General features: G+C 49.4%; 1 protein-coding gene across 2 annotated transcripts in view; it reads right to left on the bottom strand.

Moving 5' to 3' along the window:
* The window catches only part of Adamts10 (ADAM metallopeptidase with thrombospondin type 1 motif 10), a 29876-nt gene extending 21069 nt beyond the window's left edge, over nucleotides 1-8807 (bottom strand). Inside the window, exons 1-5 of one of the 2 annotated variants that reach the window (XM_051172801.1) lie at nucleotides 8601-8807; nucleotides 3488-3674; nucleotides 2916-3262; nucleotides 1941-2097; nucleotides 218-435 (exon numbers count right to left, since the gene is read on the bottom strand). In XM_051172801.1, coding sequence (XP_051028758.1) covers nucleotides 218-435; nucleotides 1941-2097; nucleotides 2916-3262; nucleotides 3488-3575 — 810 coding nt within the window. In that variant the 5' untranslated portion in view covers nucleotides 3576-3674; nucleotides 8601-8807. The remainder of the gene's footprint in view (nucleotides 1-217; nucleotides 436-1940; nucleotides 2098-2915; nucleotides 3263-3487; nucleotides 3675-8600) is intronic. The other variant, XM_051172800.1, reaches the window with a different exon arrangement.
* Between the last annotated feature and the right edge of the window lie 4543 nt (nucleotides 8808-13350).

The raw sequence follows: 13350 nt of genomic DNA, 5'->3' as shown, positions 1-13350 counted from the left end.
GGCTCTACCTTAGTCTTTTCAGGTAGTTAATTTAAGGTGGAGAGTGAAGTACCTTACCCAAGGGCAGAGTACTTAAGGCGCTGGTTTTCAACTTTATTGTTTTGTCCCCTGGTAGCAGATTCGGGGTGATGGTGTGACAGACACCCTTTCCCCTGACACCCTAGAGACTAGCTGCAGGTCCTCAGGACTCCAGGCCTAGGAAGGGGGAGGCACTTACAATGTTCATGATGGCGAGCACGTATTGCTCTACATCTCTCCGTCCGTGGTAGGCTACCATCATCTTGTCAGCGACCACCAGGGTCTCCACGTAGCGCTCTCTGCTGACTGATCGCTTCAAGCCTGGCTGGCCTCGCTCTGTTTCGTTCCCCAGGGGCCTGGCAGGCGGTGGCTTCAGGGTGCGCAACCACCATGGACGACCCTTCCAGGGTTTGTCATCTAGGAAACGAAGTCAAGCCACTGAGCGCCTATTGCTGGCACAACAGGTCACAGGAAATGCCTGACGACTGTCATACAGAATTCTTGGCTATCTTGTGACTCTCCTTCCCAACAGCCTTGGTAGACAGCTGTTGTTCTTAAAACCTTGATCCTTCTGCCTCCACTTTCCAAGTACTTTGATAACAGGTTTGTGTTTCCACACCCAATTCATATAGCTTTCCTATTCTCTCACTCATGACTGGTCATGTTGTGAACCTGATTGTATATACGGCAGCCTGAGTGTGTGTTGTGCGTGTGGAGGCCGGATGTTGACATTGGGTGTCATCCTTACATTGTTTTCCACCTTATACGTAGAGGTCAGGTGTCTCACTTGAACCTAGAGGACACTAATTCATGTAGTCTAGCTATGCAGCTTGCTCTAGGGACCGCCCATCTCTGTCTCCCTAGCCCTGGGATTTTGGGTGGCCAGCTGTACCTGCCTGGGTACTAGGGATATGAACGTATGGCCTCTGGTCAGTCTTCATACTTGCATGGTGTGGGATTTACTCACTAAGCCATCTCCTCAGGCTGGCTTTTTATTTTTATTTTTATTTTCTCTTACACATTTTATACATCTTGACCACAGTTTCCCCTCCCTCCACTCCTCCTAGTCTCCCTACCCCTACCTTCCTTCTCCCCCAGATCAACTCTTCTGTCCCCAAAAGCAGGCCTAACATGGCCTAACAAGATACAACAAGACCGGGCACAAGGCAGGGCAGTGGCTGCTCATGTCTTTCATCCCAGCAGAGGCAGAGGAAAGCAGATCTCTGAGTTCAAGGGCCGCTTGGTCTACAGAGTGAGTTCCAAGACAGGTAAAGCTACACAGAGAGACCCTGTCTCATAACAGAACAACCAAAAAAAAAAAAAAAAAAAAAAAAAAAAAACCCAAACCAAACCAAACCACAACAACAACAAAAAACAAAAGAAAGAAAGAAAGAAAGAAAAGAAAAAGGACTGTGCACACTGCACAAACTCTCATATCAAGGCTGGATTCGGCAACCCAGTAGGAGGGAGAGGGTCCCCACATCAGCCTGGCTTTGTAGGGCCTTGTGCCACTCGGGGATAGCAATCTATTACTGAACTAGCTCTTGCTGGCAGTTTGGCTGATTAACTACCCAAGTGTCTGCCTGCCATGACCACTCTGCAGCTTAACTGTGTGATCTGGCAATAATTCTAGGTAGATAGACAATGGTTCCTCCCCCATCCCCACTGCTAGACAGCTGGTCACAGCAATGACAGGTCACTCCACTGCCTCACCGCATCACCTTCTTAGGATCTATGTCCTTTCTGGCCCCTGCCTACAGATGAATGGAGCTCTTGAACTTACTGTTTTCTCACAACAGTTTCTTTCCCCCGTTATATAGTGTCCGGTTGACCTCTGGGGGTGGAAAGACTCTGCTGCCTATTTGTGCCTCAAAGGAAAGTCATATAACCTCCCTGTCCAACGCCCAAAGCACAGAAGGTACCTCTCACTCCACAGGCTGTGTCCAGATGCAGGTGACGCAAAGAAGACCGCTTGTATACCACGTGGGGGCCACTCTCCTCTGGGCCACGGGGACCTTTGGGCCCACCTTGCAGGGGCTCAATCAGATATTCTTCATCGTCTGCCACAATCAGACCATGCTGGATGGGGAACAGAAAGCTCAGTTCGGCCTCTGGTCTCTTGTTCCTTTTTCAGTACTAGGAATCGGCTTGCTGGTTAGAGGGGCTGGCTATCAAGCCTTCCAGAACCTGCCTGTCTCTGTCCACCGCCCACCACCTAGCACTTCAGTTCCAGGTGCGCACAGGCTGGGGGATCTGAACTCAATTCCCTGTGTATATAAACTCTACTAACTTAGCAATCTCTTCAGTCCCACTCTTAAAAGAAAGAAAAACAAACAAAAAACCCCCACTTAAATTAAAAATGCAATTTCATTATTTCTGCCTTCTCCTCCCTTCAACCCCTCCTAAACTTTTTAAATTCCTTACAAAAGATTTTTTTTTTTTTTTTGTTCTTTTTTTTTTTTCTACTACATGTATTTGTGTGTGGATGTGCACATACCCCTGATCATGTGTGGAGGTCGGAGGACAACAACTTGAGGAAGTTATTCTCTCCGCTCCAAGATGGGGGTCCTGGGGATCGAACTCAAGTCCTCAGGCTTGGCAGCAAGTGCCTTTAACTCAATTGAGCCATCTCACTGGACCGACTTTTAGTGACTTTATTGTGCTATGTTATTTACCTACTTTCTTTACACAGATGTCCCTTTATGCTCAGCCTTATATTCAGGCTTTTCCTCTGTAAGTACTTCTTGAGTTTCTTCTCAAAAGGCTGATTAGCTCAAGGTACTTTAAAAATACCCTACTATGTTATACCCTGTTGATAATGTGTTTTCCTTAACGTCCAGAAAGAAGTGAGCATCCCCTCCACCCCCACCTCCCGGTTCCCAGAATCCTCAGCTCACCAGGCCCCCACAGGTGCTGATGGCTACATGGGAGCTATCAGCCTGGCCTTGCAGGTGGCCAGCGTAGAGGCAGTGGGCCCGGGCGGCCCTCTGCCAGGCCAGGCCTTCCCGTGTCCAGTATTCCACCGAGACGTGCCCTGCCAGTAGACGGGGGCTGCGGGTCAGGTTCAGCAGGAAGTGAGTGGTGGGTGCCGCCACCTTGTAGAATAGGCGGGACTCGGCTGTGGCCCCCACGCCCCGACGCTGCCTCCTGAGAGCAGGTGGAGAGAAGGCCAGCATTGCCCCGTTGTGGTCCACTCGGGTTGGGAAGGCAATCTCATAGCTCTCCAGACTGGACAGGAGCTCATCTATAGGCAAAGGAATAAGCAGACTTAGGTGGGTCTCTACTGCCAAAGCCAGCGATGCCTCACTCATCACTGAACCCAGTCACCGACTGACGTATACATTCCCAGGCCCTTTCAACCCACAAATTCCCCCAACCCTAGCCCGCTGACTTCTCATTTTCTCAAGGACCAACTGGCTTTCTTAGTTTCTTGTCCCCTTTGAATTGCCACCATTGGACAGTTTCCTACCTTGAGATCTGAAGGCATGTGTGACCTTGAAGGTGAGGCCCAGCCCCAGGGCAAGGGCCCAGCGGAGGATCTGGCAGGCAGAAGCCATAGGGGCTACGTGTCCACATGTCTCTCCCCAGCCCCGGCTGCTGGCAGCCCCTACAGTGCTGCCTCCCCTGTTCACAGTCTGCGCAGCATCACTGGTCTCCTGGGAAGAGAGACTGAGTCAGGAGGGGCCCTGGCCACACTGCCCAGCATCACCAGTGCCAAGGTTCCTTGCCAGACCAAAAGCGGGGTCCTGTAGCCTCCTCTCCATGACCAAGGTACTTCTATCAGAAAGTTCTGGAACAGCCTTGGTATTGGTTCCCATCTCCCACATCCTCCCTCCACAATCAGAGGGGACAGGGACCAGGACCCCTCTGAAGATGCTAATTGGGTTCAGTGAGGTGGGGAAGACCCAGCCTAATAATGGGTGCAAGGGATCCTGTATAGCAAGAATAAGGGACCTAGTGCCAGCAAAACTGATACCCTGAGTTTAATGCCACACAGGGAATGGGAAGAACGGGCTCCTGATAGCTCTCCTCTGACTTCCACATTTGTGCTGTGGCACTTGAGTGTGCCTGGGCTGGTGTGGACTAGGGGGCAGAGGAGATGATGTCATGGCTCCCCACGTGACAACAGTGCTGCCTTCTATCCTCCTGTCACGTCAATGTAGAGAAAGGAAGGTGCCTCAGACTGTGACGTGTTAGAACCCAGTTGGACGCTGGGAAGCTGGTGCTTGAAGGACGAAAATAACCAGTCGTGGGGAGGAGAGGGTGGATCACGCAGAGGAACAGCAAAATCAAAAGTCTGGCTGGGGGAGAGTGGACAGTGAGCTGGCTCAGCAGGTGAAAGCGTTTTGCTACGAAGCTTGCCTGACCAACGAGGGCTTGCTCCCCAGATCTTGTACGGAAAAAGAACTGATGCCTCAAAGTTGACCTCTGATCCCCCCCTACACTAATAAATAAATAAATACCCTTTGACTTCCATAGGCACAGGGCAGTACACATGCACCCACATCCACACACATCAATAATAAAACAGAAGAAAAACCTTGGAGATCCTGCAAAACCCATCTTGGCTCAACACCAAACCTTATATCCTAGGATATAGACACACAGACACACAGACACACAGACACACAGACACACACACACACACAGAGAGAGAGAGAGAGAGAGAGAGAGAGAGAGAGAGAGAGAGAGAGAGAGAAATGTAATTTAAAAAAATAAAGCAAGCAAAGGAACCAACCTGTAAAACAAACAAAACAAACAAACAAAAACAAAACCCTCAGGTTACTTGAAAGTTGGGGCAATAGTCAGGGAGAATTGCCAGCCCATAACTAAAGTCGAAGCAGGCTTTGGATCCCTGCCTACAGGTATTCCCACCTCCCACCCCGATCCCCGCCTTTAGTTTTCCAGACAAGGTCTCTCTGAGTAGCTCTGGCTGTTTTGGTTACCCTGTAAAACCAGACAGGCCTTGAACTCAGAGATCCACCTGCTTCTGCCTCCCTAGTGCCTGGCTCACAGTGTGATCACACATTCCCAGGGGCTTTACCTTCACCCTACACTCCTAGCCTTGCTCGTTAATTCTGTAAAAAAATTACGTTCCCTTATTTTTGTGTGTGTGGAGGTCAGAGAACAACTTCTGGGAGTTGGTTCTCTCCTGCCATGTGGAGCCAGAGGATGGCTCTCAGGTCAGCAGGCTTGGCAGCAAGCTCCTTTACCCACTGAGTCACTTCCCTTGCCCTCTAGCCTTACTCTTTATTCTGCTTTTGCTCTCAGACCCTTTCTTCTTAGTCTGAGTTAATCCTGCCGCAGGCCTGTTTCTCAGGCATCTGCCCCAGGCTAGTCTGCTGGAGACACTACTTTGGGCTCACCACTCTGCCAAGCCCCTTCCCTGCCCTCTGGTCTCCACCCTCCACCTCTTCTCCTGTACAAATCCAAGCCCCCCTTAATCACACACTGTCTTGTTTTCTTTGCATTTCAGCCAAGTCTGAGAGTCGATCCCCAAACAGGGCAGTTTGGCAGAAGAGAGAGAAGCCGGAATTTCTCCAAGATGCTAGCAGAGAAAGCCACATTCCCTACTTCTGCTTGGAACCCTCTGGTAACAGGCGACTCTCTCACAGATATTTTGAGACACTGCTGTATGTTCAGCTAGGCTGTGTTCCCTTGGTTGGGTGGCAGGTTCCTTTCCTCTCGCTCTCAGGCCCTTTTTTTGGGGGGGGGGGCTCACTAGTTAGTACAGTGTTGAACCCTTGTGTGTGGAGTCTTCTGTCAGTTGGCACAGGGCAGGGAACCCAACCAGAATGGGTACAAAGGGAAAGCAGGTTGTTCTTCAACCCTAAGCTAAGTTTTTTTTGGTTTTGGTTTTTGTCTTTTTGAGACAAGATCTCACACATCCCAAGTTCACCCCAAACTTTTTATGTAGCTAAGAACTTGAATTTCTTATCCTCTTGTTTCCTCTTTCTATGTGCTGAGAAGACAAGTGTATGCCACCATACCCAGTTTACACAACTTTGGGGATGGAAGCCCAGGCCTCACACGCTCTACTGATGGAGCTACATTCCCAGCCTCCTTGAGATGAATTTCTGGAGTTGAATCTGGCGAAGCTTCTGACTCCTTCCTTGGGCTTGGTAAAAATCCTCTTGGCCTTCATCCTCCCTCAGTTCTTAAATTTTTAATATCTCTACTCCCTCCAAAGTCCTTCTTTCTTTTTCTTCTTGCCTCTTTCCAAACATTCCCTCCATGTGGAGACCTCAGCAAGATCTGAAATTACCTCAGGAGGTTGGCGAGACAGCTCTGTCCTTAAGAATGCTTGAAGCCGGGCGTGGTGGCGCACGCCTTTAATCCCAGCACTCGGGAGGCAGAGGCAGGCGGATCGCTGTGAGTTCGAGGCCAGCCTGGTCTACAAAGTGAGTCCAGGATGGCCAAGGCTACACAGAGAAACCCTGTCTCTGAAAAACCAAAAAAAAAAAAAAAAAAAAAAAAAAAAAAAAAAAAAAAAAAAAAAAAGAATGCTTGAGGCTCTTACAGAGGACTTCAGCTTTGTTCCCTCCCAGCACCCACGTTAGGCAGATCATAACCACTTATAAACCTGATTCCAGGGGATCTGATGCCCTCTTCTGGCCTCCGTGGGCACCTACATACACATGGCACACATAAATTCATGCCAACACTTACACGTATACATTTATATCAGTAAATATATGTTTCAAATAGATTTAATTTTCAAAAAGACTGATCATGATCCCCACGGCCTTAAATATCCCACTTCCACTCAAGGTAGCAGCGGTCTCAATGCAATGGTAGGGGACCCAGCCTCCTGATCTCTGCCCCTTCCCCCTTTTCTAGCCCTACCAGGAGTGGAACCTAACTGTGGTGCCTTTGTGACGAACCCCACCTCGACACATCCCCTATTCTTGAGTCCTCCTGCCCTGTAACTGCACAGGCCAGCTAATGCTTCTGGCTCAGGTGGGGTATCAGAGGCAGGGTAGAAGGACTTTACTGGGTTAGTAACTGATGGAGGGGTGTGTGTGTGTGTGTGTGTGTGTGTGTGTGTGTGTGTGTGTGTGTGGTGTCACCTGCCCATAGGGTAACAACTACTGGTAGGAGTGATACAACCTGGCACAACTTCCAGCTCTCAAGACAGGGCCATGGGAGAGACCACAAACAAGTTAGTAGGTCTAGGACAAACAAGGCCTGTGTGAGGATGGGTGGCAATTGAGAGGGGTCTGGTGTTTGGCTGAGCACAAGACCACAGAGGGTACACATACACTACGGGTATGTGTACATGCTTGTCTCCCGTGTGTGTGTGTGTGTGTGTGTGTGTGTGTGTGTGTGTGTGTGTGTGTGTGTATACCTAGGCTTGGCCCTTTCTCCCCAAGCCCCACCTCCAGCAGGCTGGAGAAAGGCCACCAGTTTGGGGGAGGGGGCAAGTGCTGGAGAAGGAAATGCCGCCCGGAAACTATGGCTCCATCCCATCCCAGGGATCCTGGAGGGACCAGCACTCCGCGCACGGAAGACTTCTCTGTAAGGCCAGGCTGTGGGGGAAACCCTGCTGAAGAGGCCAGAGGCTTCCCAGTGCAGGACAGGGCCTCTCTGGCCAGGAACAGTCGGCCATCAGCTTGAGGCTCCCCCAGCCGTTGCACATCTGGCCTGGCTGCAGTGAGCAGACAGACAAAAGGCCCAGCCAGAGGAGGCCTGAGGGGGAGGGGGCTGTGCTGGTCACTACCCCTACTGCCACCAACCAGCTGCTAATTAAAAGGTGTCTCCCCTTAGTTGGGAGTCACCCTGCCTCAGTGTATTGTGACCTATAGATGACCAACAGAGGGGGAAGTGGCAGCCTCAGGTCCACTCTCACAGGCAGGCATACAAACACACACACACTCTCACATTCTAAAGGACAACCACACCTGTATAGCTGGAAGGCCTGGTTCACTATACCCAAACACACAACTGCATACTCCCGGACCCTGTGTTATACAGAAACACATATTTCCACATGGACATCTCAACAGCCCACAAACCCAGACAAACATGTTCAGCAGAGGCCTATGTGCACACAGTTACACAATCCCAGACACTCCACCAGCCTAGGGGCCTATCCACACTCTTTTAACACAGAAAGCCAACACACACACACACACACACACACACACACACACACACACACGTCTGCACATTCACAGCAGGGGCGACCAACTCAAATTCTACAAACTCAGACACATAAACACAGACATTTCCACTAATACCACTCCAGAAAAAAGTGCAAATATTCAGAGACAGACACATTTGGCATTTACACACATGACAGGCACTTTTCTGAGTGCACACGCCAACTTACCATCACTTAGGCAAACACTCAACACACCTCAACAATCTCCCCACACAGTCTCTCCCGGATGCTGACAGCCCGACCCCCAACACAAACTGGCGTTCTGTATCGGCACACTTGAGGACATTCCGCACCAACACAACACAAGCACACCGAGATCCACCCAGCACATCTCGTCCCGAGACACACAGAGTCACTTAGAGTCACACTGCATACGGGGGATTGCGTTGCCCAACAGGGTCCCCCAGATGGCCAGTACCTGCGTGCCGGGAGTCTCCGGTCCGCTGTAGCCGCACAGTCTCACCGCCCGGCGCTCAGGAAGGGAGGGGAGCAAGCGAGCGCGCGGCGGCGTGGCCGGGGGAGGGGGCGCGGGAAGGCACTCACTTCCTGAGCAGCTTGCCAGGGTTATAAAAAACCCCCAAACCCCGCCCGCCGCTGCCGCCGCCGCCGCCCAGGGCCTCAGGCTGGATCCAAGCCAAGGACCCCGGAGCCCGGATTACCCCGCCTCGCGAAGGGCGCCCTGCGCGGGTGGAGATGCTAGGGAGGAACTTGGGTTGGGGGTTGGGATGGGGAGTTGGGGAAGGTTGGGGGAGGAGGCTAGGGGAGGGGATAGAAGGCGGAGGAGGTGGGGGGGGGGGGAAGGGAATGAGATGGAGAGTGGGGGAGGAGAGGACGCACACAGTGGTGGTGGTGGGGGATGGGCGGGGAGACCGACAAGCTTGGATGGGGGGGTGGTTAGGCGGAGATGAATGGGGGAGGAGAGTTTGAATAGAAAGAGGTGGAGGTGGGGGCAAGGAAGAAGGGGCAAAATTGAGTTGGAGGGTAGTCCGGGGGTGGAGTGCGGGGTGGGAGTGGGGCGGTTGGGAGGGGAGGGGAGAAGGGGAGAACCCACTGCCTCGCCTCCATTAGCGGCGTCAACAACAGCTGTTATTTATTGAGGGCTGGTCCATGCTCAAGCAAACATTTACTGGGCGCCTCCCCGTGTGCCAGGCGCTGTGCCCGGCGGGGGGGCGGGCGGGTGTTGGGTGAGGGGGGTGTGTGTGTGTGTGAGTGAATAAATCTGAGTTGGGTCCCAGCCTTCACAAAGCTCCCGTCTAGGGGCTTTGATCTGCTTTGGCTTTGCCTTTGAGTTCACTGCTTTAACTCTCTAGCTGTGAAGTGGGCCTAGCCAGTCCCATTTTACAGATGAGAAAAACTAAGGCCAGCCAGGGGGGGCAGTCATAGCTACCTTTGGGGCACAGTGTTTAAGTCGATGAGTAGTTCCTATATGAAGGAGATGACCGATCTAGTGGAGCAGGGCTGGGATTCAGCCAGCTTCATCCCAGGCCTGATTGTGTGTTACCCCTGGTCTCCGAATTCCAGGCATGGTCCCCAGAGAGAGCTTTGGCCTTGCCCTTGACTGTCTTTGATTCTAGGTTTACTTATCCTTAGAAATGGGGTAATGACAGCCTTTGTAGGGAGGAGGGGCGGAAGAAGGGTGATTGTGGGAGGGAGCAGGGGAATGTCAACCACAAACATGCACTCTGCTCCGAGTTCAGCTGGGGATACAGGTAGCGCGCTGTCTCTACTCTGAACTTCGTCTTAAACTTGGAAATGGCATGTTAGGGCTCATGCATAGAGCATGCACTGCACAAACAATTCCTAGGCTGCTTGAACCCTCCCTTTCCTACCCAACTTCTCTGGACACCATGTAGAGACCAGAGGGACTGCTAACCCTTACACCTCTGCAATCCTTAGAACCCCCACCCATCCCTGGCGGGTTTTTTTTTTTTTTTTTTTTTTTGCTTTTTTCAGGTTGTCCTGGTGCTGAAGGTGACTCCAGCTACCTGTCCCCAGTCTGGAGATGGCTCTCAGACTCACAGTGGGAATATTTTCAGGGCCATTTTGAATGGGGTAGCTTCGAACTAGGCGATTCCAGGTCCTGCTACTTACTAGCTTTGGAATCTCATCTCTCAAATAATAAATGTGAAACCTTGGCTCCCCCCCCCCCCTTCATATCCTCTTTCTATTACTGCGCCAGAAGGTTTTTTGGGGGGCCTCCTTTTCCCATAAGGGTGGGACATACGGCTTCAGCAACTGGAAGGCGGTGGGAGTGCACATGATGTCTTATCCTCAGTAAGCCACCTTGGGACTTTTGCTTAGTATGTATTTTTAACTTAATTATTTGTACTTTCACATATACACGTGTCTGTGATGTTGGGAGCATGTGTTTGTGGGGGTGGACAAAGAGGACAGAGAGCGATGATTTCTTTCTCAATTGCTCCTCAGTTTTATTTACTGAAGCAGATCTCTAGATGAACCGCAAGCTCTCTGGTTCACTTAGCCTAGCTAGCCAGCTTACCCCAGGGGTTCCCTACCTGCTGCGAGTCCTGCCTGGCTTTTCCCTGGCTTCAGAAGATTTGAGCTGAGGATTTTTGTTGTTGTTGTTGTTGTTTCTTTTGTGTGATAAAGAAGGGCTTTTTTTTTTTTTTAAATTAGGGTTGAGGAAATACACATACACACAGCAAGGAGCATAGAGAAAAAGACCCCCAGGTGAGCAGAGTGGGGTGGGGGTGGGGGTGGGGTTCACTAAGGAAGCTGAAACCCTGAACACAAGTTCTTGGGTTGACACAGCGAGTGCTTCATGCTCGGAACCATCTTCCTGGCCTTTTAATTTGATTTATTCATCTTTTAAAAATATTTATTTGTGAGGGTGTTTTTTGCCTGCTTTTTATGGCAGCACGCCATGTGCATTCAGTGTCTGGGAAGCCAGAAGAGGCCATCGGATCCCTGGAACTGGAGTTATGGAAGGTTGTGAGGTGCCATATGGGTGTTGGAGAGTAAACCTCAGGTTCTCTGGAAGAGCGATCAGTGTTCTTAGGCACCAAGATACCTTTCAAACCCTATCTGTTTATTTTTTAATAGTCAGGTCTCACTGTGTTGCCCATGTTGGCTGGGAACTTCTGTGCTCAACCATCACTCCTGCCTCACTCTCCTGAGCACCTGAGTCGGGTTACATACCATAAAGCAGGAGGCCTCTTCCAACATGAAAGTAGCAGGTGAAGGCGACAGGACCTCCAAGGCCATCATTGTCTGAGCTCTGAGTGCAGCTGTTCCTGAAAGCCACAGTTGGACCTTCACTGATGTACCCCATCTGTATTGATCACTAGTTTGTGCCAAGGTTTCTTCCTTAGTACTGTGAGCACAAAACCTCAGGGGCAAGTTTCCATTCCATTGGAGGCATATTCTGCCTCGGGGGGCCTATGAACTTGCTCTTCCTACTGCCACTTTTTGGATAGGAGGGTCAAGTCTATTTTGTTTTTTCTGGTCTCAACTCAGACGTCATCCCTCAGCAAGCCTGTCCTGACCGCACACTTCAGTGTCACAGTCTTCCACATCCCCTTTCCCATTTCCTGGTTTATTTTACTCCTGCCAGAAGTCACTATCTAATCCACTTTAGAGAATGCTTGTTTGTTTTTATTGATATTCTGTCTTGTCCACCAAAAGACCAGGTTCATGAGGGAAGGATTTTTTTCCATATATATATATATATATATATACACTTCTATTTATATATATATTTTCAAATATATTTTTTAATTTTGGGGGAGTATAATAAAATTCTATCATTTCCCCCCTTTTTCTTTCCTTCCAATATCTTCCACGTAGCTCTCCTACCCAGTCTCTCAAATACATGGCCTCATTTTCCTCTTTTTCAGATGTGTATGTGTGTGTACATGTATGTATGTATATATTTATTAATAATGCAACCTCTTCAGTTTAAATAGGGTTAGTTTAGGTATGTTTTCAGGGATGACCATTTGGTATTGGGTAACAAATTGTGCTCTTCTTGGGAAAGACCATTTCTCCCTTTCTTATCATTCTTTGGTTGCCTGCAGTTCTTTCTTTCTCTTTAAAAAAAAAAAAAAAATATTATATTACAATGTTCTGTCTGCATGTGTGCCTCCCCACCAGAAGAGGGCACCAGATCTCATTATAGATGGTTGTGAGCCACCATGTGGTTGCTGGGAACTGAACTCAGGACCTCTGGAAGGGCAGCCAGTGCTCTTAACCTCTGAGCCATCTCTCCAGCTCACCTGTAATTCTTTGTCTGAGGTTGCAGTCTATGAGATTTCCCCATTCCATGTTAGTCCTTATTCAGGTCATGTTTAGGCAGCCATGTTTGTGAGATGTTAGGGGATTTAACTTTGACATTAGTAGGAGACACAAATCTTACAGCAAACTCCCTGAAGTCCTGGCTTTTACTATCTTTCTGCCCCTTCTTCCATTCCAAAATGGTCTCTGAGCCTTCGGTGTGGGAGTGAATGTTTTGTGGATTCATCCACTGCCACTGGAATTGGGCTCCACAATGTTGCATTTTGAGCCTTGGTTTTTTTTTGTTTGTTTGTTTGTTTGTTTTCTTGTTTTTTTTTTTTTTTTTTTTTTTTTTTTTGTTCTGTTCTCTATTTGTTGCAAAGAGACATTTCCTTGATGAGGGGCAAGAACTACCCTTATTTGTGAGAGGGAGATTTTGTTTTGTTTTGTTTTGTTTTTTAAAATCTCTGTGGCTCACAGAAATATCTTCTAGAGTCTCAAACATTGTTGAATAAATAACGCTATTGAAAGAATGAAGCTGAGCATGGTGGCGCACGCCTTTAATCCCAGCACTCCGGAGGCAGAGGCAGGTGGATTGCTGTGAGTTTGAGGCCGGCTTGAACTATAAAGTGAGCCCAGGACAGCCAAGGCTACACAGAGAGACCGTGTCTCACGTTTCTCAAAAAACCAAAACAAACAAACAAACAAAAAACAAAAACAAAAAACCCAAACTGGTAAATGGCAGAATGGTGATGTGGTGGTGTTTTTGTTTGGTTGGTTTTGTTTTTTTGAGACAGGGTCTCATATAACCCAGGCTGGTGTTGACCTTGTTGAGTTGAGAATGACCTTGAACTTCAGCCTCTACCTCCCAAGAGCTGGAAGGCCATCCTGGGGCACCATGTCCTGATGACATAGTTTGAATGTTAAGAATTTGG

The sequence above is a fragment of the Acomys russatus genome, chromosome 31, assembly GCF_903995435.1.
Source record: "Acomys russatus chromosome 31, mAcoRus1.1, whole genome shotgun sequence".
NCBI classification, from domain to species: domain Eukaryota; kingdom Metazoa; phylum Chordata; class Mammalia; order Rodentia; family Muridae; genus Acomys; species Acomys russatus.
The sequence above is the reverse complement of the archived record's forward strand: the minus strand, read 5'-3'. Positions and strand labels throughout refer to the sequence as shown.